This window comes from Perca flavescens, chromosome 23, assembly GCF_004354835.1.
Source record: "Perca flavescens isolate YP-PL-M2 chromosome 23, PFLA_1.0, whole genome shotgun sequence".
NCBI classification, from domain to species: domain Eukaryota; kingdom Metazoa; phylum Chordata; class Actinopteri; order Perciformes; family Percidae; genus Perca; species Perca flavescens.
In genome coordinates, this window is record NC_041353.1 from 5,246,817 (window position 1) to 5,273,001 (window position 26,185).

General features: G+C 44.0%; 1 protein-coding gene across 6 annotated transcripts in view; it reads right to left on the reverse strand.

Moving 5' to 3' along the window:
* The window catches only part of celf2 (cugbp, Elav-like family member 2), a 229,123-nt gene that overhangs the window by 142,998 nt on the left and 59,940 nt on the right, over nucleotides 1-26,185 (reverse strand). The window contains exon 1 of one of the 6 annotated variants that reach the window (XM_028570257.1): nucleotides 23,027-23,095. The exons of 4 other annotated variants lie outside the window; for them this stretch is intronic. Coding sequence is in view for 1 of the 2 variants with exons in the window: in XM_028570253.1 (XP_028426054.1) it covers nucleotides 9,800-9,876 (77 nt within the window). In the remaining variant the exon portion in view is untranslated. Of the gene's footprint in view, nucleotides 1-9,799; nucleotides 9,924-23,026; nucleotides 23,096-26,185 lie in introns of those variants that run through there. One more of the 6 variants, XM_028570253.1, reaches the window with a different exon arrangement.

Sequence of the window (26,185 nt, forward strand, 5' to 3'; positions counted from 1 at the left end):
CTTGAATATTTCCCAACCAAGGAAAAAGAACTAATCGATAGTTGTGCCAGAATTGCCTTTTGACATAGTTGAAAAGCTACTGGAACAGAACCTAGACCCCAAGAAACCACTGAATCCAAGACAAACTAAATGTTCATGAGGGGGTGACCACTACTTCTACACCGATTGAGACATGGTTTCTTTCAGGCTAATATAGTTTATTGGCAAATTTTATCAGCGATAATTATAGTCTGTCCACTTATACTCAGATTTGAAAGGTTAGACAAGGAACAGGCACATTCATGGACAGTTTGACCCCATCAAAAAAAAGTCTCTCCCATAGGCTATCATAGAGATAACCAAGTGCCATTCAGCCCGAGAGCCGGCAGGTTTCCATTTCAAACACCACACCAGCTAACTGAAGTTACCTCCTACTCTTCGTGCCAGCATTTTAAGACATGTTTTGGCACTATCGCATTGATACCTGTTGTGTGATTCAACATGCCGTGTATTGAAAACGATTGCATTTGCTGCTCTAAGTTTTCAGCATCTGGCATGTCTTCACTGGGACGCGTTATTATGGATCCCAAGTAACTTCTAGGCAAGTCCCGCCTGACGAAGCAGCCCGATTGGTTGGGGGTTAGGCATTGACCTTGAGTGGTTAAGGTTAGGATAGCCGATTGGTCAAGGGATAGGCCCTGAACAAATTGGGTTCCATTACCTTGTGTAAGCATTGATGCCTGGCCAATAGTAGCGTGTGAATGCTATTGAATCCCTCCTAGAAGTTGCTTGAGTTCCATAATAACGTTACTGGGACGCATCCTGTTGTACACAGGAAGTGATATGATTCATAATTATGATTTGTTTGGAATAATAGAAGCAGAAATTGAGCATTAGCATGTGCATGAGCAGACATAAAAAATGAGTGCCACCTAGTTAAACTGAAACAACCACTGAAACCCCCCCAAAAAAAGACTTAGTACTGGTCACACTGATTGTTTGACGATGGAAAGATGCCACCGAAAATAACCAACTAGCACCAAAGACTGAAACAAAATCAAACAATAATGACACAATTGTCTCTTCAAAAAAATAAAATAAGCAAAAACAGCTGCTGAAGTGTGTGGAATGAAAACCAGGGGATGATTTGTACAGCAGTAGCTGCTCTGCACGTGGATAGCAGCTGCCACTGACCTTTCTGTGACTTTTGACTATCATTAGATCCGGGCCTTTATGTTTCTATGCTGTCTAATGTCACCGGGCCGGCTCTCACGTCATCCAACAGTTTCTCTCATGCAAGCTAACCAGCCAAATAACTGTCGGGTCGAATGCATCATGTTGCTAGCATGTGAGTATGCAACTGTCAATGGTAAAACTCATGTCTGATCCTGAAATGCCGATATTTTAGTAACACAACTTGCTCAACTCTTTGCTATTCTGGAACTGTTTCTTCCAGTTATGTTTCATGCTAACAATGGCATGTTAGACCCTGTTAAGACTTGGTTGTAAAATGTGTCTTGGGTGATCGGATCACAAATGGACAATGGCCACCGAGACGCATTGTGATACGATCACTCAGATTACTTGCCGAGGTGGTCTGGGACACATTTGACCAATTTTCTTTTGTAGTGTAAATGCTAATGCGTCCTGATGCATCCTCGACAAGGATGTAACAGGAATATACGCCATCAATGCAGGGCGCCACATAATGACAGCGCGCCAACGCTCCATCACTTGCACATTTTACGAGTTGAACAAAGGTCTTTTGCACTATGAAAGAAAATGTGTTGAATTCTGCCGACAGCAAAATCTCCAGCTGTAACGACGTAACCGCTAACGTGACTCCCGTGAGTGTGGACTAAGTGTGCATGAGGCCCTTTGACCGGTAGTGACGTAGGCAGTGACAAAATCTGGTGAGCTGGAGACGCACGCTGGACAAAGCTGTGAATGGGAACGTGTCTCCTCTGTCCACTTGTGTTTAGATCCCTGAAACACATTTTAAAACCAAGTGCAAACAGGGTCTTACAGCCGTGTGGCAAATACGTATAAAGAAACAAAGTGGAGTGCAAAATTTGTACACCAAAAAAAGGCCTCAAACAACCGAGACAACATGTCAAAATGACTGCATGCAACGTGTTTTCCTTCCCTGCCACTGCATGTAATAACATAAAGTCATCACTTTAAAGATGGTCAGACACTTTCATATAATTACTTGGACCGATCTAAACTACTAAAAGCAGGACAGCAAACTATGCACCTCAAAGATAGTGTAATGTTAAAGGGATTTGTTGCTCTGTTTATCACATATCAAAGAATAATATCGAAGAAAGATAATAGCATTCATTGTTGTCTATCTGTTTAAAATCAAAACATCATTTACAGTGTGGCGAGAAATCCAGTTTTTCCGGGAAAAGAGCCATACATTTTTGAGAAGTAATAATTTCAAAATCACGGTAAAACCCCTCAACCCAGGCGATTAGTGAATAATACCGCCAACTAACGCAGGTAAGTCTATCCCGCTCTGTAATTCCGATGGCTCTTTTAGCTGAACAAGAGCCTCAGTCCACGAATGTTGCTCCTAATCCCAACTTCCTCTCCATCTCCACAATAATGAGCTCCTCTCAGACTCAAGAGTTGACAGAGGTAAAGCATTTAGCATGCTTGAATGGAGAGAGAGAGGGAGAGAGTGGGAGTGCGGAGTGAAAGAGAGGAAGATACAGGCCAAAGAGGGATAAATTGAGGGATGGGGGAAGAAGGGGTAGAAAAAAAGAAATCTACTGAGACATGCACAAGGTAAGCTCTCCCTCTGGCAATCCAGAGTAATGCCACTGCACAGTACAAATGCATTGGCTGACTATTAAGAATGAGAGGAAGAAAGGAAGGAGAGAAAAAGACGGTGAGAAGAAGGAGGCGGCTGGGAGGAGAAATATACATAAACCGAGAGAGGAAGAGAGATCATCACTGTGTTCTCTAAGTCTCTTAGGACAGAGTTATTTTTCTGCCCGTCATTACAGCCCAGGGACATGATGTGAACAACACGGGGACTGTGTTTGTGTTTGACTGCGTGTGTATTAGTGTGTGTCACGCGGTGTGTATTCTGCGTATTTGTGTGGGTGGCAATGTGTGTATGGAGCACTGAAAGCATGCATTCATTTCAAGGCCAAGTGATGAAACACAAAACTCACACACACACACACAACACTGTTTTACTCACACATTCAATCGCACACAATATAATGCCTTTGCACAGCTCAATTTATGTGTGTGCATCTATGTGTGCCATGTGAACGTGTACTTGACTTGAATAAGCAAAAAGCTGGAGACTTGTGTCTGAACGTAGGCTACTGTAGGAACAATAATCATGGGAGAGAGACGGAGAAGCCTGGCCATTCTTGAGAAGTCAAATCAATTGAAATGCTAAAATGGCAAAAGATGGAGGAGGAGAAGAAGCAATGAGAGGGATGTTGAAAAAAAGCTAGTTTTGTAGACCTTGAACACAACATGGCTGATATAGTAAAGAAAGAGTAATGAGACAATCATGAGCAGATCATCTGCTAGTGGAGCTTAAGCAAGACGCATTTTCAGGCACACCCTAAGTGCAATGAACACACCGGCAGCGTCTGACTGGCATCGTCAAATCTCGGCTACTGTACGTTAACTGCCTCTCTAAGTAATTGACGCAGCCCTCTGCACTTAAAGTGATGGTTCGGAGTAATTTCACCCTAGGGTCCTTTGCACCATGACCTCGAACCAAACAACCCCCCAGAAGCTTCTTTCACCTGGGTCGAACATTGGGAGGGTTAGCGTTATCAGCTGAATAGCTGATAACGCTATTACATACAACAAAAATATTTATTCATTTAATGATTAATTAAGGTATTGTCTCCAAACTTACCTCAATTATAACTTGTCTTCTGCTAGTTGTACTACAGCACTTTTAAAAAAGAAGTTAGTTCTGGCATTATTAGTGGGGTAACTTACGAGATACACTCTTGGATCCATTAGTACCTGCACTAAGCTATTCAGCTGATAACGCTAACTCGCCCAATGTTTGACCTAGATGAAAAAAGCTTCTGGGGGGTTGTTTGGCTTGAGGTCATGGTGCAAAGGACCCTAGGGTAAAATTACTCCGAACCATCACTTTAAGGGTCTGGTCACAGTAGGAAGTGGCTGACTAAAATTCCTTCTGCTGTGGCCGCCATTACTAGCTAAAGACTTGCTCCATCTCTTAACAACCGTCTGCTCCACCAGCACTTGTAACTCACAGATTTTTCTCAAAGCTGGTTATAATTCTCTCTTTTTGAAGACGTGTTGCTGGGGTTTTCTATCCATAGAATAAGCTAAATGGGTATCCAGCTATAAACATTGAGGACCTTGTTCTTTTTTAACTAGGGAAATAGTTATTATTTTGTTAGCATCCACAAGCTACAGTTTCCATCAGTTTAATCAAGGAAACCCATTAAGTTCCAGATGCTAGCTGAGCAGAAGCTAGAAGAGCAAGTGAGCACATGGGCTCTAGCACTAGCAAACAAGTTAGCTTGCTAACTCAAAACAAAGCACATTTATGTTAGTTACACATATGGCTTTTGCACTGCTATTTTAGTAGTCTGTAAAACTGCATCGGCTAACACGACAGCTTTTGTTTAATATGTACTTTGTGACTGCGCCCTCAAAAAGTGAAGTTAGCTAGCTCATTATTGCATTGGCAAACTAGTTAGCATGCTAACTGAAAACAAAGCACATTTAAGTCAGTTACATAGGGATTTTGCACTGCCATTTTAGTAGTCTATAAAACTGCATTAGTTAACACAATAGCTTTTGTTTAACATATGCGTTATACTTTGTGACCGCACCCTCAAAAGTGACGTTTGTTATGATGGATTGGAATTTGTCAAAAGTAGTGTTGTGTATCATTTAAAAAATTAGGATAGGCTACCAGTACCAATACCAGTACTCTTAAAGGAACACGCCGACTTATTGAGAATTTAGCTTATTCACCGTAAACCCCAGAGTAAGACAAGTCGATACATACCCTTCTCATCTCCGTGCGTGCTGTAACGCTGTCTGACGGCTCCAGCATTAGCTTAGCCCAGCACAGATCCTGGAGGTGAATGGTTCCAGTAATCCTACTGCTCCAAATTGTGACAAAAGTGACAAAATAACGCCAACATGTTCCTATTTACATGTTGTGATTTGTAGAGTCACAGCGTGTACACAAAACAACGTAACATGAGACACAGCCATCTTCTAACAGTAAACAAACCGGGAACTATATTCTGAGACAGGCTTGCTGCGAGCATATCACTCCGCCAAAGTACTATATTCTTCCGCCTGAGAATATAGTTCCCGGTTTGTTTAGGGATAGAAGGTGGCTGTGTCTCATGTTACGTTGTTTTTTGTACACCCTGTGACTATACAAATCACAACATGTAAATAGGAACATGTTGGCGTTATTTTGTCACTTATTTGGAGCAGTAGGATTACTGGAACCATTCACCTGCATGTTCTGTGCTGGCCTGATGCCGCAGGTGGCATCAGACAGCCTTACAGCACGCACGGAGATGAGAAGGGTATGTATCGACTTGTCTAACTCTGGGGGTTAGGGTGAATATGATAAATTCCCAATAAGTCGTCGTGTTCCTTTAAAGTGATACCGATATATAAACAGAGTACTTAAATTGAAATAAACCTTCCGCATTTTATGTGTGTAGTGTATAGCCATTCCAACAGCGATTTCCAATGGCTTAAATAAATAACTATGTACTTGTCAGTTTCCATACTGAGCGCACACAGACACAGAAGAAGAACATGCATTCTCCAGGCCTTCACACACACCTCTTCACACAATATAAAGATGCTTGTTGACCCCATCATGTCAAAATAAACATACCTGCTGATATACAACCACACTCCTGTCACACACACACACACACACACACATACATACACGGTCGTGATACATCACCACCTACACACAGCGGTGTCAGCCACAGACAACTGCTCCTGAGCCCCAGCAGAGCAAAGACATTCATCATTATGACAACACACACACACATACACACACGTACACACATTTGAGAAAGCGACATAAAGCGTCGTTGCAGTTGGTGGTGCGTGAAGACGACTCCATCACATCATATATCACACATACTGTACGCGTTTCCCGCCTAAATAACACTATTATGAACAAAAACAGTCATAGCCGAAATGACGGAGGGCTTCTTCTACTGTCGCTGATGCATTTCTTCTCAGTCCTCTGTGTGTGTGTGTGTGTGTGTGTGTGTGTGTGTGTGTGTGTGTGTGTGTGTGTGTGTGTGTGTGTGTGTGTGTGTGTGTGTGTGTGTGTCATCCTCACAATAGAGAATGATAAGGCCTCTCTCTCTGTTGCTTGGAAGAAAGATAAAACTATCACCACCACCCCTACCGATTCTCTTTTTTTCTTAATCTTCACATCAGATGAGACACAATTCAAATCCGACCAGGTGTCTGTCCAGGGAGTCGAATGCTGTCAAACCATCACTCCTCCTCCCTCTTTCACACCTTCCCCCCTGTAATTCTCCTCTCCCAGTCTGCCCATGTCAATTTTCACTCTGCTCCTCTTCCCCCCCCACAATCTTTCGTCTTCTTCACTTCTAGGAGTAGTCGGATGCATCAGTTTGATCTTCCATACTGGCCATAAAATAGCCATAATGCGTTACGTACATTCTACATAATGGTTAAGATGCAGTTTTTGTTTGATCACTTGTTCAATCTGCATTCGATCAATACTGAATCGACTTTCCATGTGAATATCTTAACCTGAATTGATTTGCATCATACCCATCAGGAATGAGCACATTTTTCATGGCTTTTAATGAAAAATATAGATGCAGCTTTCAGCTTTTTTGTGTTATGTTGCAATAACTTCATGTAAATTTAAAAAGCAGAAAGCCTTAGGGTAAATGCTAAAATGGTTTTGTAGAGGGACAATCTGCTGCCTTGGACTAAAGTCTGTCTGAAAAGATAAAATATTTCTGCAATCTTCCAAACTGAGGTTGAGATTGCTGAGGTTACGGGCTTATTCTGTTTTACCAGGGTCCATTAGGAAAAACATTATTTCAGATGTATAGTGTTGATTATAAAATATCTTCAAATACTCTTCCAGTTTGACTATTTGTTTTGCTGAAATACTGAAGGGAATGACAGTTGTGATCACCGCATTGCAATTTCCTGTTGAGTGACCTTTGGATCAAGGTCTGTTAATTCACATAGTAAGGTATCCACTTATTATTTTCATGGGTTTTATTTTAGTCTTTTGGTGGAGTTCTATCACAGATGATATGAAACTTGGTGGTATTCAGTCAATACCACTGGAAGGAAGCTCAGGTGCCAACTTTTACATTGCTACTGGAAAACAGTGCCGTTAAACACAATGACACAAACAGCACGATCAAAAGATCAGCAAGAGCACCTCTTGTGGGCTTAACAGCTGGGCTCAAGAGGCGTGTTCACGGAAACCCAAAGTGTCATCTCCATAAGCGCTATCTGGTTCAACCTGTCCGCCTCCTCACCGGCTGGGTAAGAGGGCACAGATAGGCCTGTCTAATGCCGGCGTCACATATTATTCATAAATCCTTCACTGCGGGGCAGATATAACCCGCAACTGGTGATGCAAGACACATCAGGGGGGGAGAAAGGGAAGGGCGGCTTGGGAGTATGATGGCTTCCTCGTCCACCCCCGCCGGTCATACGCCGTCAGAGGCGATGACACTGATTAATGAGAAAGCCGTCTCATCGCTAAAGCATCAGGGTAATAGACTACATGTAGAGTCAATGGAGGGAGACTCCGCGGGGTGAAGTGCGCGCCCTGGCCTTACATCATGGTGGAAACAGGAATATCAGTAAATCTGTGACATGTAGATTCATTTTTGAAGCGGTGCGCGTCAGGCTACAGCTTAGGGTACGGCTCAGGACTCAAAGCTACTTGTACTTAGGTATGTACCTATGGCAAATATATAACACAGAATCATAAATCAGGCATCAGTTGTGAGTCATTTTCTCTTCTAAAATTGTGGCTTTTATATAATTTTAAGTTAGAATGGAAGAAAAAAAAACAATCTAGTTTAAAGTATCTTTTAGAGAGAAATGTTGAGTTTTTCGGTCTCTCCTGGCCTGTGTGATATTACTATAATAATCTTGGAGTGACTTATAGTATGCCTGTGGTACTTTTTCCCATGTATTTGAATAGATACGAGCATAGTGATCTGTAGTAGTAAACATATACTTTACAGTAGTGCATGCAATATTATAATCTTTCTATGATATGGTTATAGTGAACTGTAGTAAGCCTGAGGAACTAAATAGTGGGTTTACAGTCTATGAGTAGTGAGTTTACAAAAAAAAAAATATTTTATGGTACTGTAAGTCAACTTCACAGTTCATCTCCAGCTGCGGCGGGATTTTATAAGTTTGGTGATATTTCTGCAGTAGGCCTATCGTAAAATGTCTTGCATTATGAGTCTACTAAATCTGTTTGGTCATAAAACCTCCCACACACCCACCCACACACACCCCCCCACACACACACACACACACACACACACACACACAAACATAGACACAAAATGTTATTATGTCATTATGTTTGTTCTATTCTTTTACACCATAAGTTAACATACTGTACACTTATAGAAAAAAAGACCTTCATAAGAAGATTAATATACGAACTACTACAGCACAGTGCATCTGCATTTCCTCTGCTGGAGAAAAAAAAAAAAGAACATGATCCATCAACAACTAGGCTCTGTGAGCTGAGCGGACATAAGTGGGACATGCACTGTGGAGAAGAAAAAGAAGAAGAAAAAAAGAAAAAAACGCATGACCATGATGTCGGAATGAAAACCTCCCTTTGTCCCTCCTCTAGCAATCCCGGAGTTTATAACTGAATTACAGCAAATCCAATTGAAACACACGGGATAAGAGTCATCCACGCATTCCTGTATGTTCTCAAAGCCTCTGTGTTGCTTCCCCTCTCTCCTATTCAGTTTTTTTTTTTTGTTTTTATGCCTTCCGATGCATGTCATCCAAGTGTCCAAAGTGTGAAGAATAACATGCTGTGAAGGCGCAAACAAATACAAATAAAACTCCTCTAGTGGAGTTAAATAATGTGGCTGAGATCAGACCCTGAGCTTTTTTTATTTCTTCAACCAACAGAGAGAATAGAGAGATCGACTCTGTGGTCTTGTGTCTCAGCATGGTGCGCTCCCATAGCCGGCTGCACAGTCCCGGAACCCACCGCTGCCAGCCCAGCGAGACCCAGGGACGTTATAAAGGGCGGCTGCCGCAAATCAAAGCAACTTCCCCTCCTCTATTCCACGGAGCGAGAAGCCGATGCTCCCCCCCAAAAAAAACGACCTGACGGGCTATACAGTACCAACAATTTGACGACATGCAGCAGATAATAACAGCTTCATAAAGACACGGTTTATTCGCGGCGGTATAGCATTAATTCACCCATAATGGCGTTCATTCATCACCATCCTGTCTATCGCTGATAACAGCCCCCCACCCCGGGCGCTCCTGCGATCCCCGCACAATTTATCGACGGACATTGACAACAACAAGCCATAACTATAACACAATTAAACACACAGAGATACATGCACCCCGGCTATAGCGTTGATTGTGACCCCCCCACTGATTCCAGTTACATATCCAGCAGCGGAGCAACATTTCCACACCGGACAGCTGCCTCTTTCCCCCCCCAGGACAGTAAAGATCACACAAAACACAAGACATCACAAGCGCACAAGCAGGAAGAGAGATTGGGGGTATAACTCACATTCTGTCTCCGGGAACAAGCAGGCGGCTCTCCACCATCATATCGGGCAGAAATTCCAGATTGTAGGATGAAGTCATGTTGCCTGCCTGTCCTGGCTATGTATGTATGTATGTATGTGTGTGTGTGTGTGTGTGTGTGTGTGTGTGTGTGTGTGTGTGTGTGTGTGTGTGTGAGTACAGTTTGCCGCGCGTGTGTGTGTGTGTGTGTATGTGTGTGCGCCTCCGCCGCTGCGCGCCCTGCCTGATAAATGAAAAGGAGCGTCGCTCTCGCCCAAACTGCGCCTGGCCGCGCGGAGACGGAGACGAAGAGGGACAGGTGCAAAAGCCGAGAAGGGGGCCTCCCTCAAAGGCAAGTGTAGCCGGCCGCTCACACTCTCTTGTCTGCATCCAGCAGTTGTCACATTCTCTTCCTCGTCTCCCCCATTCGCTTCTCCGCTTTTTTTTTTTTCTCTCTCTTTCTCTTCCGCCCCGGTCCTGTCTGGAAAACCGCTCTGCAACAGCGCAACTGCCGGACTGCTGGAGAACCAGGTGCTGAGCCGAGCCGGGGGGAGGCGTGGCGCATAGAACGCTGCAGCTGATCTTTAACCATTAGGTCTCCTCAGCCATAGCTGTCTCTAAGCCACTGGATGGCTTACCGTTATTGCCCTCATTATGGGGCGCAGGCACACGTCTTTAATCTACATAATCGTTAACGTAGTATCTTAAATTCATTCTATTTAGATGTTCTTCACCACCTACGAACACAAGACACAGAGCCGGCCCTAACCAATTTGGTGCCCTAGTCAAGATTTCAGCTACTTTTAAAAAAATATGCACATTTTGACGTTCTTTTGACGTTTTTGTTGTTTATTTTGACATTTCAGTCGCTTTTTTTTATGATTTTTAACTTTTCTTTAATCATTTGGACTGACAGCGCCCCGGTGATTTGCCTACACTGCCTTTGCCCCTTTTCCATGGGCCGGCCCTGTATTCAAAGGTTATAATTAACCATATGGTATCTAACTGTCATATCATCAGAAAATCATCTTCACCTGCGGGCCCCTTCGTTTATGTCAATTTGGCCACTGTGTGGCTGCAGCAGGAGTGCGAACGCTGACGGCTTCCAACTAAAAATTGCATCGTTTCCCGGTGTTGGCCGAGCGCATTCCCGGTAGATTACTTTGTAACGTGTTCCTGGGGAAAGCGAACATCACTGGGATTATTTTCCAGACTTGTAACATTTCTGATAGTATTATAAACCACTGTGCGGTTTATTTTGACAAACCTACACATCTTTAGTCAAAACTGGACTTCCTGGTTCATATTTTATGATCTCGTTGATCACTGAAATAACACTCCAACACCAATGCATGTTTTTTTTGAATTTATGTTTTGAATTCAGGGCTGTTTTCGGCCTGACTGCCCGCTATAACTACAATGCACAATTGTGATTTAGAGCATATAAACTGCAGACTGTTAGAGCAGAATATCACACGTGCTTCAGTGTGGCGCCTTAATAAAAGAATGGCCAGTTAGGTGATTTACAATCAAATGAGTTGGCCAAATTTCGGAGAGGTGCAATTACGCATGGGGATAGCCTGGTGATAATGAACTAGCCCATCATTTGCTGCAAATTTGCTGACTCTATTTTACGCTGCGTTAATTGCGCGGATCCAGCATGCCTCCCTGTGGAACCGGAGTGGGCTCCGAATGCAGCACGTCTACCATGTCGGCCCCACTTCCTTCCTCCTCCGTAGGAGAAAAGAGGGGAGGCACTCCAGTAAAATAATGAGCCTCTCTTAGACTGAGAAAGGTGGCTCTCTGGGGGAAAAATATGAGTAACTGGGTCAATGTGAAGAATGAAAGAAAAAAAAGCAATATGCACACATACAGCGCGGTAAGTGTATGGCGTGGGTGGGACTTGGCCCGCGGCTCTGCTGGGGGGGGCGAGGGGGGGTCAGTCTCAATGTTTGCTTGCGAGGACCAAGAGGTCAGAGTAATGGATGGGAAAAGCTGATCCTACATCAGCGCTTCGGGGCTCGCAGTGTTCCCAGGAGAGGGGACGATGCTGCATGTCTCACCGAACTTGACCCCCCCCCCCACTATTCACAGAACAAGAGGTCGTCCTTTAACCAACTGATGCATCACAGTCAGCTGCGTTCCCATCGCAGGCTTTCGTGTTCAGGACTGAGTTGATGCTCATGGCTGTTGTTTTGTACCCTGGAAATCCTGAGTTCTCGCGAGAGCACAATTTGAAATTTGCCCAGCGAGTGGCCTTGACGTCCACCTCTCGGAAAATGTAACGACACGCCAATGTAAACGGGGCCAATGTTTTCCCCAAACTATTCACCCGACTCCATACCACTGTACTTTTGTAGTTTGGGTGAGCTGACTCAGCCATGTCGAGACTGGTATCCCAGGTAGGCGATCTCTTATTGGTTGTCCACGCAAACAACTTCGAAGAAATTCAACCATATCACACCTTATTCTACACTGAAAGCCGAGCTGACGACAGCGCTGACTGCTATTACAACATGAGAGACTTTTTTAACATTAATATGAGTTCCCCCAGCCTGCCTATGGCCCCCCAGTGGCTAGAAATGGTGATAGGTGGCTACAGACACAGAAATGGCACATCCTAAGGAAAGCTCATTGTGGGACTGGCTCTAGTGGCTGTAATTCTGCACCAAGGCTGAATTTGGGGAAATAGACTTCAGATACAGTATTAGGGGATCACTAAGGTCTATATAAAAGAGACTTCAGATACAGTATTAGGGGACCACTAAGGTCTATATAAAAGAGACTTCAGATACAGTATTAGGGGACCACTAAGGTCTATATAAAAGAGACTTCAGATACAGTATTAGGGGACCACTAAGGTCTATATAAAAGAGACTTCAGATACAGTATTAGGGGACCACTAAGGTCTATATAAAAGAGACTTCAGATACAGTATTAGGGGACCACTAAGGCCTATATAAAAGCATCCAAAGAGCACCATGTCATGGGACCTTTAATGGAAATCATGATTGAGTAACACGGGAAATGAGAGGAGATATAGGGCGAAACTGCACGTTCCTCTGTGTTTGCCAAAGGTTTGCGCACACCTGTCCCACCATGTGCAGGTGCGTCAGCTGGCGCCGTGGAAATGCGTCGGGGATCAAAGCGAGTCGACATGTTCTCGTGTACGTCTGGTAAACAATCGCGCAATCAAATCTCCCCATTTGCTCTCGAATTCCAAACAAATCCTTTCCTCCTCTTCGCCAACCAAAATGCCATCCATCCATTAATAAAACATGAACATACTCAATTTCCAATGTAGTCATGTGAAACCGACAGTTGTTATTATGCAATTTGTGTTGCAGCTGTTAAATATTGCATTTAATATGATGCATGTTAGCAAGTGTGCAGCTATGTGTACACACTACTGGGAAGGCTTTTTGATTCTGGAAAAAAAAAAAAAAAAATATATATATATATATATATATATATATATATATATATATATATATATATATATATATACGTAGCCTATATACTGCACTTCCAGGAGAAAAAGCTGTCGATTCAAAAAGCAAAACCATCGAAAACCTAAAGCCCTTTCCAAATCGAATATATATTATTTTATGAAAAGTCCAGATGATTGAATCAATGATATTACTATTTATAAAAGAAAAGTCTTCAAGGAGGCGGAATAGGATGAGTTTTTCTTCCTTTCATAACAACACGCTGATCCTGACCAACAGGTAAAAGAAGTGAATGTAAACAGGGAGGTCTTTGTAAGATACCATATGACTGACAGCTGAGCCGTGCATACATCGGGCCCCATTCACCAATAACTCCCCACCCCCCCCGTTGTTGCTGTTGTTCTGCACTTTTCCTACCCTTACCCATCACCTCTCCTATCCCTCCATCTCTTCACCCTAGGGCCCCCATGTTCTCCCAGATCCCGCTCATGGCAAGGTCTGCCTTTGCCCTCGCTTGCTCTCCGCCTCTCGTCTTTCTCGCCTCTTCCCTCTGTCTAGCTATTTCTGTCGTCTCTCTTTCATCTCTCTCACCTCGGGCTGGGGGGGGGGGGGGGGCTCAGCTGCCCGAACAATACAAATCGATCACTTAGAAAGGAGGACAGGGGAGGGCGGAGGCAGAGGAGACAGGGTGGGGGCGAAGAAAAAAAAAAAAAAGGAAAGAGACAAAGAGAGACGGGAACAAAAATAGGTGGTCTTACACGGCAAATTAAAAAGAAAAAAGAATCCTGAAGCGGCCGCGATCTATCAGACACTGTTAACTATCATCCAGGCCTCTCTGTGCTTCCTGCTTGCGTCTTTCCCTTAGAGGAGAGGATTGTGGGTAGCTGATGGCGCCGGCTTTTCACACGTGAATATTTAATGAAGGGCTCATGAATAATTCAGAAAAGCAAGCAGCTGCGTTTGAGCCTAAGTGGACATGTGAGGAGCCCGAAACCAGACTGACCCCGACTGCTACCGCTCATCTTCAGCACCCAAACACATTTTGATCAGTGTATATTCTACACTACACGTGTGTGTGTGTGTGTGTGTGTGTGTGTGTGTGTGTGTGTGTGTTAGTGTATGTGTGTGTTTGCGGATGAATCACTTCCTAAATAAAAAAGGATGATAGGCGTCCCAATCTAGTCTAGTCTCTCCTCTACTTTCTTATTCTGTCAGGCGCAGAGCCCTAGACAAACAACAACAAAAAACAGAGATGGAGTGGATGGATAACTCCCCCCTACTCCCCTCCATCTCTCTCTGGCACTCTCTCCGTCACTCGCGCTGCCACTCACTGTTCAATCTTCAAAATCTCATTCCCATATTTTCTCTCCAGCCCTCCTCTCTCTCCCCTCCACTTTCACGCTTTTCATCCGTCCCGTTCCCTCTCCCTCCTCTGTCACCTCGCTCCCTCTCTCCTTCTCGGTTTGGTTATGGGACTCTGGTAAGGACACAGTGTTCCAGTCGGCATGGATTCCCAGCTCTACCTGTGCGGGGCTGCAGCCTTTAAATGCTTGCTGACCTGTTTTCACACACGAGCTGACAAGCGACGCACAATCTCCAAGCACGCTGGGGTTGGGCCGATGTATGAGCACAGTGCTTTTTCATTTGGTTTAAACAAGAACTCCAGCACCTTCAGTCAGTCGAAGAGGATCGGCACCTGCAGTCTTTATTTAACCCCCCCGAGGACAAAAGAGGCTCCGGCGAGTCCGAGCGCTGTCTGACAACACTCCTACTCAAATGGCAATATTCCAACATTTCAATTGACACTTTTATTTACTATTTTATTCATGTATTATGTAGGGCTGTGCTCGATTGAAGAAATTCTTAGTCGACTAACGCTCATTCAATTGTATCGACTAATCGATTAGTTGATTTAATTCGACAGATCTGTAAATCTGAGTTTCTCCGCTTAGAGTCATGCAAAAGCACCACTTTAATTCTTGTGTTTACCAGAGATGTGCTCGTACGTTTCTTGGAAATAAGTCATTCAGCGTGAAAAAAAGCATAAAACATGACTAATGGACTAAAGAAATCTAAGTTGACTAAGAGCAAAACGACCGATTAGTTGACTAATCGACTAAGAGGGAGCAGCCCTAGTATTACGCTACTTGTGTGAACTCATTTCAAGCACCAAAACAAGTGAGTTTATGTTTGATTTGAGAAATTTCAAAAAGAAAACGTAACACATTTTGGGCCTCACCATACAGAAAGCTGAGTTTGTTCTGAACATTTTGATATGTAACATAGGGGGTTTAGCCCTCTGAGGTCTAAGGGCATTTTTTTTTTACATTTCTTTTTAAATTCACAATTTAAAAGAATATTTGCATATAGCCAGACCCCCATATGTGTCTCCGCCAGGCGTGTCATGTATTGATATTACCACGATAAGTTAGACTACTCAGGAATGCCATCATTTGGCATTATTTGGGTTTTTACGTTTTCTTTCCTGCCTGTATGTCCAAAGATTTTCCACGCAGCAAATATCTACATCAGGTGTTTTCAAAGCCTGAGACTATGGGCGTCCCCTCAGACAAAGCTTGGAAAGAATCCAATTCCTGGATGGGATCAGGATTATGTTATTTGATCCCATAGACACTCAACAATTGAGCCAAGATAGCCTAATATCACTGTTTTGCATAACTTCAGACTTCACCAAATAGGTAAAAAAGGCCTGTCCTGAGGCATTTATTAGTAGGGCTGGGTACCGAATTCAACGCTTTCTAGGCACAGACCGAACTGCCTCTATAGTATCGCGTACTGAAAAATGTCCCGTCATTCAATACCCAATTTCAATACCTAAGGAGTGAATCTCATCAGCGTCAGTGAGCCAATAAGCACGCAGCATGCTTCTACCAAGACCTAATAATACTGCTGATTGGCTGTCTGACCTAACATGTCACAGAGGAACGCAGGAAAAACTCTACGTTACGCACAGAGACGGGGCTCACGTGGAAGGATTTGAAAAATAAATAACTAGATTGGCACTGTAATGTTTTATAAAATTGGTATAAACGTTTTTTTTTAAGTATTTTAGGAACCGGTATCAAAGTCACGGTATTGGTATCGGTGTAGAACATTTTTGAACGATACCCAGCCCCATTACTAGTTTAATTCTTTCACCAAATCACACCCATTTAAGCTATTTTAAGTGATCTTCTTTTGATAACTACTGTAATAGTTTTCACCGAGCAGTCCCTGAATCTGTTGGGGGGAGGCCCGTCTCACACTTTGTAAACCTCTGATCTATATGAAAGAATGGAGGAGTGTGTCAGTGGTTCAGGGTTATAAATGATGTATTGATTAGCATAATACTATATCCTAATACTGCCAGAAATAATGATAGTGTAAAACCAAAAGTAAGCTTTTTTTTTTTTGCCATTCCATTCTGTTTTTGTCTTGCTATTTTGGCCACCAAGGTTCCCATCATATGGGTGACAAAAGGTGCGTCTGAAGTTGTAAGGCGTAACTTTTGTATATTGTTTAGTGGATTTATGGACATGCAAACTGCAAAGAGTCTGAGAAGGAGGGGCGCGAGTTCTGACTGGTTGATAGGGTTAAAAACTTCTGACGCTTACGCACACATGTACATGTAGACACACGCACGCACGCACACACACACACACACACACACACACACACACACACACACACACACACACACACACTCTGTGTTACAGGACATTCCGATCAAGTACAACACTGTCGAGCAAACACCTCCTGACCTGTTCAGTGACCCTCACACACTAATGTCTGCACCGCTGGTCTCGACATGACTTAAAGTGTGAGTCTCTCTCTGTCTCTCTCTCACACACACACACACACACACACACACACACACACACACACACACACACAGTGTCCTCTGCCCCTGAAGAGGCCTCCGAGCTGTGCTGTGCTGCTGTCTGCTAGTTTTAATGGTCTCTGCTAGATTGGACTGGACAATGCTCAGCCACGCTGAAGTAGAAACGTATCGCTGCTGTCGTGGGACAATCTTGTATCTCCCAACTCTCAACAGGACGACATGGGCCTGGTATTGGTTTCGAGCACTGTCTTCCTCCTGTGGGACTTAAGGATCTCATCAAGCCGAGTTTTGCCAGTTATTTTTAATTTTTCTTACAACACAACGATGGAACGCTATGGTAAAGTTGCACATTTTGGCCTAAAGCTCGACGTGATAGAATAACTTTTAAAGGGGCTCTCTATCTCCACCAAGTGTTGTAGTTCAACTCCTCACAACGTAGTATTTAGTTTAATTTAAAAGCCTTCAAAATTGCCTTTTTTTCCTCCTCCATTTTGTACTTGATACTGGCGAGTAATTGTAGTGTCATGCAAGAGGTGATGGGTTTCTTTATTATCAGCAGAGAAACATAAATAAAAAGAAGAAGCAATATTGTTACTACTCTGTTCTGTTAATGGGCATCAAAACTACATCCTGCAGTTTAGACTCCTGACCTTCTGCTCAGGTGGCGCTACATTTCTTTCAGCCTTAAGCGAGACATGTTGTAGATCTGGTCTGTGCTAAAAAAAAAATATTTAAACAGCAGCCTCTTAATGCCATTTGGGGCAACTGATGTACAAAGATTATAAAACAGAAATCCTAACTTCCAGCCTCCTATATAAAGAGGCAGGGGTTCTATGGACAAAAGCTATACAAACTGTAATAGATGTTCTACCTTCTCCATCTTGTATCTTTATTAGTTGATTACCAGTAGATTTTTTTAACAGGAAGATAGTTTTTAGGTTTTACACATTCATAAACACTGCAAATGGAGAAACATATAATTAAAAAAAATCTTAAATGCGGTTTAGGGAGGTTTAATGGGGCTGCACTCTACAATCAGAACACTAAAACCCCCTAAATATAGCCGTAAACAACTATTTGCTATGTAAAGATGAGCGGGGAATTGAGTCACACTCCCTGTGTGTGTGTTGTAATCCAGGCTTCCCTGTTCTTTGTTTTGAGAGCCGGTTTGGCAGCGCGTGCATGTGAGTGCCTTGCGCGTTGGGGAACCGTCTGTGAGAGCTATGCAGAGGCAATCCCAGACCACTTCTCTTTCAGCATTTGGAGTACAGTACACCTTTGAAACTGGAGTGAGATGTCCTCTCCTGGTTTGGCGAGATGACTCCGCCCTATTTGATGACATCTTACCAAAGATTTTGACGTTATTTGTCAGCAAAAAGTGTTTGCGCCCCCCAAATAGTAGCGCATACGGCTCTCTATACTGTTAGCAAGTCAACTAGGGGAGCTACTGAGCTAGCTTAGCGCAGAGCCATGTCCGTTGAACACCTTACACCCTACTTTGGCTGATTTTTAAACGTTTTTAGAGGTGTAGACAGGCTTAAAGTACTCTTCAGTGGGTTTATTTGGCCTGAGAAGTAGAAGAAAACTCCTTAATGGAGCATATTTTTCCTTTAGTTTATCTCAGAACTGAAAAGCCCCTATATTTGGAGATACATGGTTTTAGCTGGACAGGTTGTAAGTAATACACTTGTATAGTGCAATCCAGACCGACAATGGCATACGACATGAATGCAGTTCTACTGAATGGCACAGTAAAACCCCCCAAAGCTGCTCTAAGTTGGACACTGTGCAGAGGATTTCTCCTCTCAATGCAAATGGAGGATGGAGGGATATTCTCCGGCCACTACAAAACACGGTACGCTCCACCTGCAGTGCATCGGAGCGCGCTCCAACTGTAATTGGCCATCGCACTGGTGACAGAGAGAGAGAGAGAGAGAGAGGGCCCTCCATACATCACTGCCCCCCTTTCTCCAGTAGTCTCTCTCGGCACCCTCGTCGCCAACTCCGACCAATATCTCCCTCACTTTCCAATTCCTCCCCCTGTTTGCCCCACCCTCCCCACCGTCCCCTCCCTCCTCCACTTCTGTCCTCCTTCTCCTCCCTCTCTGCTCCTTTTCCTCATTAAAGTGGGACCCAGGCAGTAGCGGTCACTGCCTCTCATTTATTTTCATTTGAAACTGGTGCAGCTCCACTGATCCTCTGGGGCTGCAGGAGAGGGAGCAGGATGGTGTCATTCTGATAACAACTGAGACACACACACACACACACACACACCTGTACTGTACGTGCACAAACTCACACACACATTGAGGAATACAACACATCGCCCGCACATGGAAGGTAACCATTTGCAAATACACTCATGCACGCGCACACGCACGCACACACACACACACGCACACACACACACACACACACACACACACACACAAAAAAGGAGGTGTATACGCATCCCCCTGCAAATAGATGCACTTTCACACCCATTTCAATTCATTTCACGCACATATTCACACATTTCATGTACCTGCAAGCTCCCATGCTCTGTTCCCTCCCTTCTCTGTCACATATGCACCCTGTCCTTTTCAAGACACCAAACCCCCAACCCCTACGCCTCCACCTCCACCCCCCATTTGATTGTGTGATTGTGCGAAGGTGATGATAGCATGGTGTGAATCATCGGCCGATAAACCGGCGCCCATTGTCACCTGGATGATTGTGACTATCGATCCGCGCCTGGGCATATGGCCCACGTGTGTGCGCATGAGTATTCCCCCCCACCCCTTCATCCAAGCCCCCACTTCCTGTACGCGTGTGTCCATGCATTGTATTAGAGTCGTGTCGGCAGCGTCCCTGCCTGACACTCTTTGATTGAAAGGGTGCTCGGCAGATTAAATTGTTGTAGCAGAGACGAGGTGCACTCCCTTCGCCGAGGCAACGACGGCTGGTTTAGCAGATTCAAGACGGCTGGGGGGGGGGGGCTGACCCATCTGTCTAAATGGCAGGAAGAGCCAGTGACTATAAACCAAGGGGCTTAATAGAAGACTAATATCCTCCGCACCATTAGCTAGGCACACTGTGTGGGGTGAGTGGGAGGGGACGCTTGGTTTAACCGCCAGCAAACCCAAAGGAAAGTTGAAGGACTTGCAGGAGACAGATTTAAAAAGAATTGTCACTTTCTTTAATGCAACTTGATGGCTTCTTTTTGTCTCCCTGTCTGGTAAACACCACGTCTTTCAAACTCTGCTACGCCTGGTTTGTAGTGCAAGCACAAGTATTTGCAGTCCCTAAGCCAAAGCCAAAACCAAGATACAGGAAGCGTCACTTATGTATTTAGAAAGCAACCTTCAGAGCAACAAACATTATACAGCGAGTAGAATTCCAGGGGATGGGATGAGTGAACTGATCTCGATGTGTAAAATCAATGAACTTCCACTGGCATCTTTTAATTTGAAGGTGTTTGCACAAACAAACTGGTCCCTGGTGATGGCCTGCCAGGCCTGGACGCAATATTACGAATCCCACTATGGCCACGCAAAGACCCGCCCTTCAATAGCATTTATTGGCCAGGCGTCCATGAGAACGCAAGGTAACGTAACCCCATTTGTTCAGGCCCTATCCCCCGACCAATCGGCTATCCTAACCTTAACCACTCGAGGTGAAATGCCTATCCCCAACCAATCGAGCTGCTTCGTAGGGCGGGACTTGGCGTGGCCATAGTAGGATTCGTAATTTTGCGGCCTGGACAGCCAACCATCTTCACTCTCTGCTTGTTTAACAGGAAGTTTTGCCTCTAGTCTGGTCTTCGCCAGGTGAATCGCAGGTCCGATGGGTGACTTAAACATTCAAGAATGTTACAATGTTTAGCCCTCAAGACTAGCCTTGTCTGTTTATTTAGGATCATTGCCCTGGACTCCAACTCCGTTGACCCATTATGGATGTAAGCACCCTCCAGTTAAAGCTGAAAGTCAGCATTTTAACCCCATAGTCACCGTTTCATTCCATATCCAACAAATGTCCTTAATATTTCTGTTCTGACTGCACACTGTATTGACTGCTTTTTCCACTACAAAAGGTATCCGTCCTCTGATGTGAACTGCTACCTCAACCCAACTACAGTCACTCTACCGTCCCGCACATGTGCTAAACCTCTGGAACACCCACCCCGTCGCTCGGAGCAACTGCCTGATGCGGAAACCGTTCAAAGTCATGTTTTTCAACGGGAAATTGCAAATGAAGTGCATGCCTCAACAGCAGTTCCATTTGTCACCCAATGAAGCGTTCACCGATTCAGTCAGTAAATTATGGTGCAATAAATTACTACCTGCAAACATCAATGAAATATGTTGACTCGTTGCAAAACAAGTCAACCTCAGCATGACTGTTTTTCGTGATCAGTTGCGCAGCAGACGCTCGTCTCAATCTTTTATGCAACAGGAGGGGAGATCAGACGAAATATCATCATCCATCACCCCTCCGTTTGTGTGTAAAACATACAAGAAATGAGCCAGACCTGAATGACTCAAAAATTAATAACAAAGACACTGGCTCGGTTAGGTGCCTTGGAAAATGTCAAATCCTGTTTCGGTCGAGTGGATGCCTCTGGTCTTAATACGGATGCCGTCCCATCTATCTCTGCAAATCCATAAAACAAACCCCACTGAAATAACTTTGTTTTTTAAAGACCTTTACCGCCTTTGGAGTTGAACGCTGATTGAAATTTGAATCAATGTCTAAATAAATCTGCCAAAAGCCTTCAAGATGTACACGTTTTCTAGTGTTTTAAAGCAATGAAAACTTGGACTCAAAGTCTACAACATTTCAAAGTAAAAGTTTGGAAAAAAAAGAAAGAAAAATCGATATTCATAAATGAACGAGCATATGCAAACAACCCTCGAACTATCATCCGATGGTTCATTTTTCAACAGTGCCAAAACAAATATCTCATATATACATATATGACATATATCACCTCTTAGAAACAGAGCCTGACAAATACAGAAAAATCTCAGTTGAATTAAGCATTATCTTTACAATTAGGCAGATACTAGGCAGATATTAGTGTGTTTGTGAGTGTAAAGATTGTAAGCTTGAATTTTTTTTTTTTTCTGTGACTTTAAAAAACTTTATGGTATCAGAATTCTATTAGTAGAAGCTTCAGAGTCTGACACCATGAGATACTCCAATGCTTTACACCAAGAAAAAGAATATACATGATACATATTCATGCATATGTGGGAGGAATAATACAAAATGTAAATAAGCGGGAGGACAAACACAATACTGTATATAAATAAAAAATAACAGATGTATCCATGATGTCAAAGGTGAATGACAATGAAGTGCCGGATATTTCATTTAAAAAAAAATACAAATAAATAAAAGAAGAGCTGCTGATGGTACCATATGTCATTTGAATTCTACTTCCTCTGCTTGTCCCGGACACAATGCTGCTAAAACAGCAGGAGGAGGTTCGCATAGAGAGGAAGGCAGAGAGACAGAGCGCGGTGAACAAAAAGAAAGAGAAAAAGGAGAAGCACAAGCGTTGGATGTTACGCTCGACTGGGCAAACAGTTGCAAGGAAAGCAGGGGAACATCTCCCGCCATCCGACAACAACAACACCACCACCGAGACAAGAGTGCAAAGTGGGAGAGGCATTACAGTAAAAGCTGTTAGGAGCAACCATCCCAGACGTCAAATCCTCTCAAATGAAGGAATAAGCCAGCACCTGTACTTTGTTTACCCGCCTTTGTTTCCACCACCACCACCCCCATATAAAATCGCTCACATTGTTGATACGAAACCAACCATTCAACACCACAGCTAAGATGGAAGTGTAACAATCCCTGGGAGGGATGCACGAACGCAGCATCTGGGTCAGAAGAATGGGTGACCACGTGTGTGATTGTGTGTGTGTGTGTGTGCGTGTGCGCGTGTGTGTACCTCAGCAGCAGCTCGTCGGTCCCCACGGATCCTGCCCCGGCGGCCGCAGGAGGGGGGCAGCACACGCCATCGACACACGCTCCCCCCACCACAAAGCCCAGCTCGGACGAGTGCTCCAACATTACAAAACCAGCAAATGCACCTTATCGGGCTACGAGCTGCGCTCTCTCTCTCTCTTCCTCTTCTTCTTTTGTCCTCTCTTTCTCTCTTCCCGTTTTCACTGCCTCTCTCTTTGCTTCTCTGTCTCGCCGCCTTGTTCCTCTCAGACTCTGCCGTTGTTCCCTTTTCTCTCACACAGAAACAGCCCCCCCCGACACGCACACACACACACACCTCCACTCTCTCTCTGGTAGAGCAGAAGAGCAGTGGAGACCCCGCTGGCTTGCCTAGCTGAAGTAATCCCCTGTGACAGCTCAGCTCACGTTGTTATGTTGTGGGCCTATTTGAGTCTAATACTACAGCTCTGGAACAGCCTAGCTCCAGTCCAGCTCTGGTCTGGTCTGCCTGCATGGCCGCTGGGCCTGGCCCAGTCCGGGCACAGCGTCGTGCCAAAAATGCCCCAGCCATTTCACAACGACTGCATCGCATCATCTCTGCGCCGGAGACGGAGTGGAAAATAAACCAACCTTAACTTGGCTCTCATGAAGTTTTTATGAGGTAAATCGTGTACATCATAGCAAAGTTGTGTTGACCCAAGGGAAAGATGCCAAGTTCAACGTCAAGTCAAGCGTGCACTGAATTTTCACAGTTTATCAAGAGAGAGTATAAATAACTTTATATACCGTATATCAGAAATATATGCAATATCTCTAGTTCCTGCTATTATTCCCAGGCCCCTGACCAGTTCTGGTCTCATGCAGTCTCACAAAAATATATATTTGATTTGTGCATACAATCTCGCGAAATCGGAATGAGACGTGGTATTTTGATTGACCTTTTATTTGCAGCTACATCAATGGCTGCACAGCTTAGATGTTGTGATATTAACAAAGCCTTCCAAAACTCCAATTCTCACCTAAGCTTTTCAAAAATGCACAGCAAAATGTTGGACTATACTGTATGTCTGTAACGATAGACTAAATACTTTTCATAAAATTCTGCAGAAAAACTCATCAAGGCGCCTGAAACCTTAAAATACCCATAATTCCTGGTATGAATTAATGAGCTATTAGCCGACTGATTTATTCACCAAAATAATTTTTTTGGCAACCTGGTTTGTTGAGTTTCCCACCAAGATCTTTCAATCATTTATTCTATATCTTCTTTCTTTTAGACTCGGTGTTACATTTAAAAAAAAATTAAAAATAGTATATAAATAAATACAAAAATGGTACGTAACGTGGCAACTTAACTCCGGCAACGGCTAACCACACCAACAATCAAACTAACAGACAAGTAACAACAATAAAAGCACACAAAAAAATGTGTATACTATAAATTTTATTCATGCTTATGCATCTTGATGGACACCAACAGGTGTGATTGACATCATAGGTGTGCAGCCTTGATGCTTTAACATTACCAAGCCCCCCCCCCTCCACAGATGTCCCTTTCTATCTAGACCTCCTGCAGATGCAGACGGCGCGTTTTCGACCGGACCGGCCCCTTCTCCAGAGACAAGGCCCCGGTCCAGCAGATCATGCCCAGGAAAGAGGCGGCCCAGACAGGCATGTCTCGGTGAGAAGCCCTCCCGAAGGAGGCGCTGCCAGATCTCCCTCCATTTACCTGGCACATCACAGCCTCTCCTCCCCATAGGAGGCCGGTGCTGAAGACACAGGCAGGGAGCTGCTGATTAAAAATTCATCTCTCTGTTTATTATGATTTATGCATGTTTCACTGAGCCAGCAACGGAAAAAGAGAGGAGAGGAGAACAGCTTCATTAGTGCACATTGTGTGCATGTGTGTGTGGGTACTATGACTAGGCCTGTTTGTGTACTGTTTGTGTGTGTGTGGCTAGCTGGAAGGTGGGGGGGGGGGGGTAGTTAAAATTATGGATTGTACGTGAGCTTCATTAGAATGTTTGGCATACAGGGCAAAATCATCTGTCTTCACAAAACACCTGCATTTCGCTGGAAAAACAACAACAATTGAAAATCCTAAATTATCCGGCGTGCATGGGGGCCATCGCCATTAAAATGCAGCAGGCACTTTTGCTAACTTCTAACTTGATTACCCATTTCCGCCTCTGTTGTTTACCGTTCAAATCGCGTCGGCCTCTCGTTGCACTCAGCCAAAGCTGACGGCAGACGCGCCGCGGCGACAAATATTGACACGTGGCGAGCTTGTCAACAAAATAGTGGCGAATAAGACCCCCAACACGGGCCGCCAGCACTCTGATACAACAATCGCATGTGTTTCAACTCAAACAGATGCTGCAGCCACTGGTCATGTGTTGCTTATGGTTTATTACAGTGAAATCTGAATGTAAAGAGCTTAATAATACGGAGCAAGAAAAGAGCGGTGCTTTCAAATTAGCATACGCAATTAAGTTCTTCCAAATGTTCCAGCTTTTTAAGGGCTGACAATGGTGACTGATGATTTTGTTATTTACACTGAAAATTGCTCACATCGCTGCAGACACAGATATTAAAGCTGCTCTAGGCAGTATTTTTGCATGAAAAAATACTTACATTTTTTTAAAAAAGGGGGCTGCAATTGCCCTCCCATTCAGGATGCAGAAGTTAAACCCTATCGTTCTAATTAAAATTCCTGTGCCAGTTACTTTATCAATTGTATGGAGTTGCTGCACCCACAGGATGTAAATAAAAATGTAAAAAAATAAAAGCATAATTGTGCCTATTGTGTTCATTGCAAGCCACTGACCCCGTGGCATTGGACAAAAGCAACATCGTGGCTATGTCAGGCTACGCTACTGTCCTATTCCCCATGTTGAGACGTGACTGTCTTGTGAGTAATCCCACAACATCATGACACAGCAGAAAAGCATCAATTTCATCACTGTCAGTCCTTGCATTGGCTCCTACCATCTAATGTACACTGATTACTTCTTCTATCTGTATAGCACGTCCGGCGTGTCATGTGACGTGATGCTAAGTGACACAGCCTGTGTGCTTTGCCCTTTAGACTTCTTGCCTCTCGCTTTGCCTCGGTAACTTTTGGAATCACATGTCAGATGGGCTTGTAAACATGAGCGAGTTG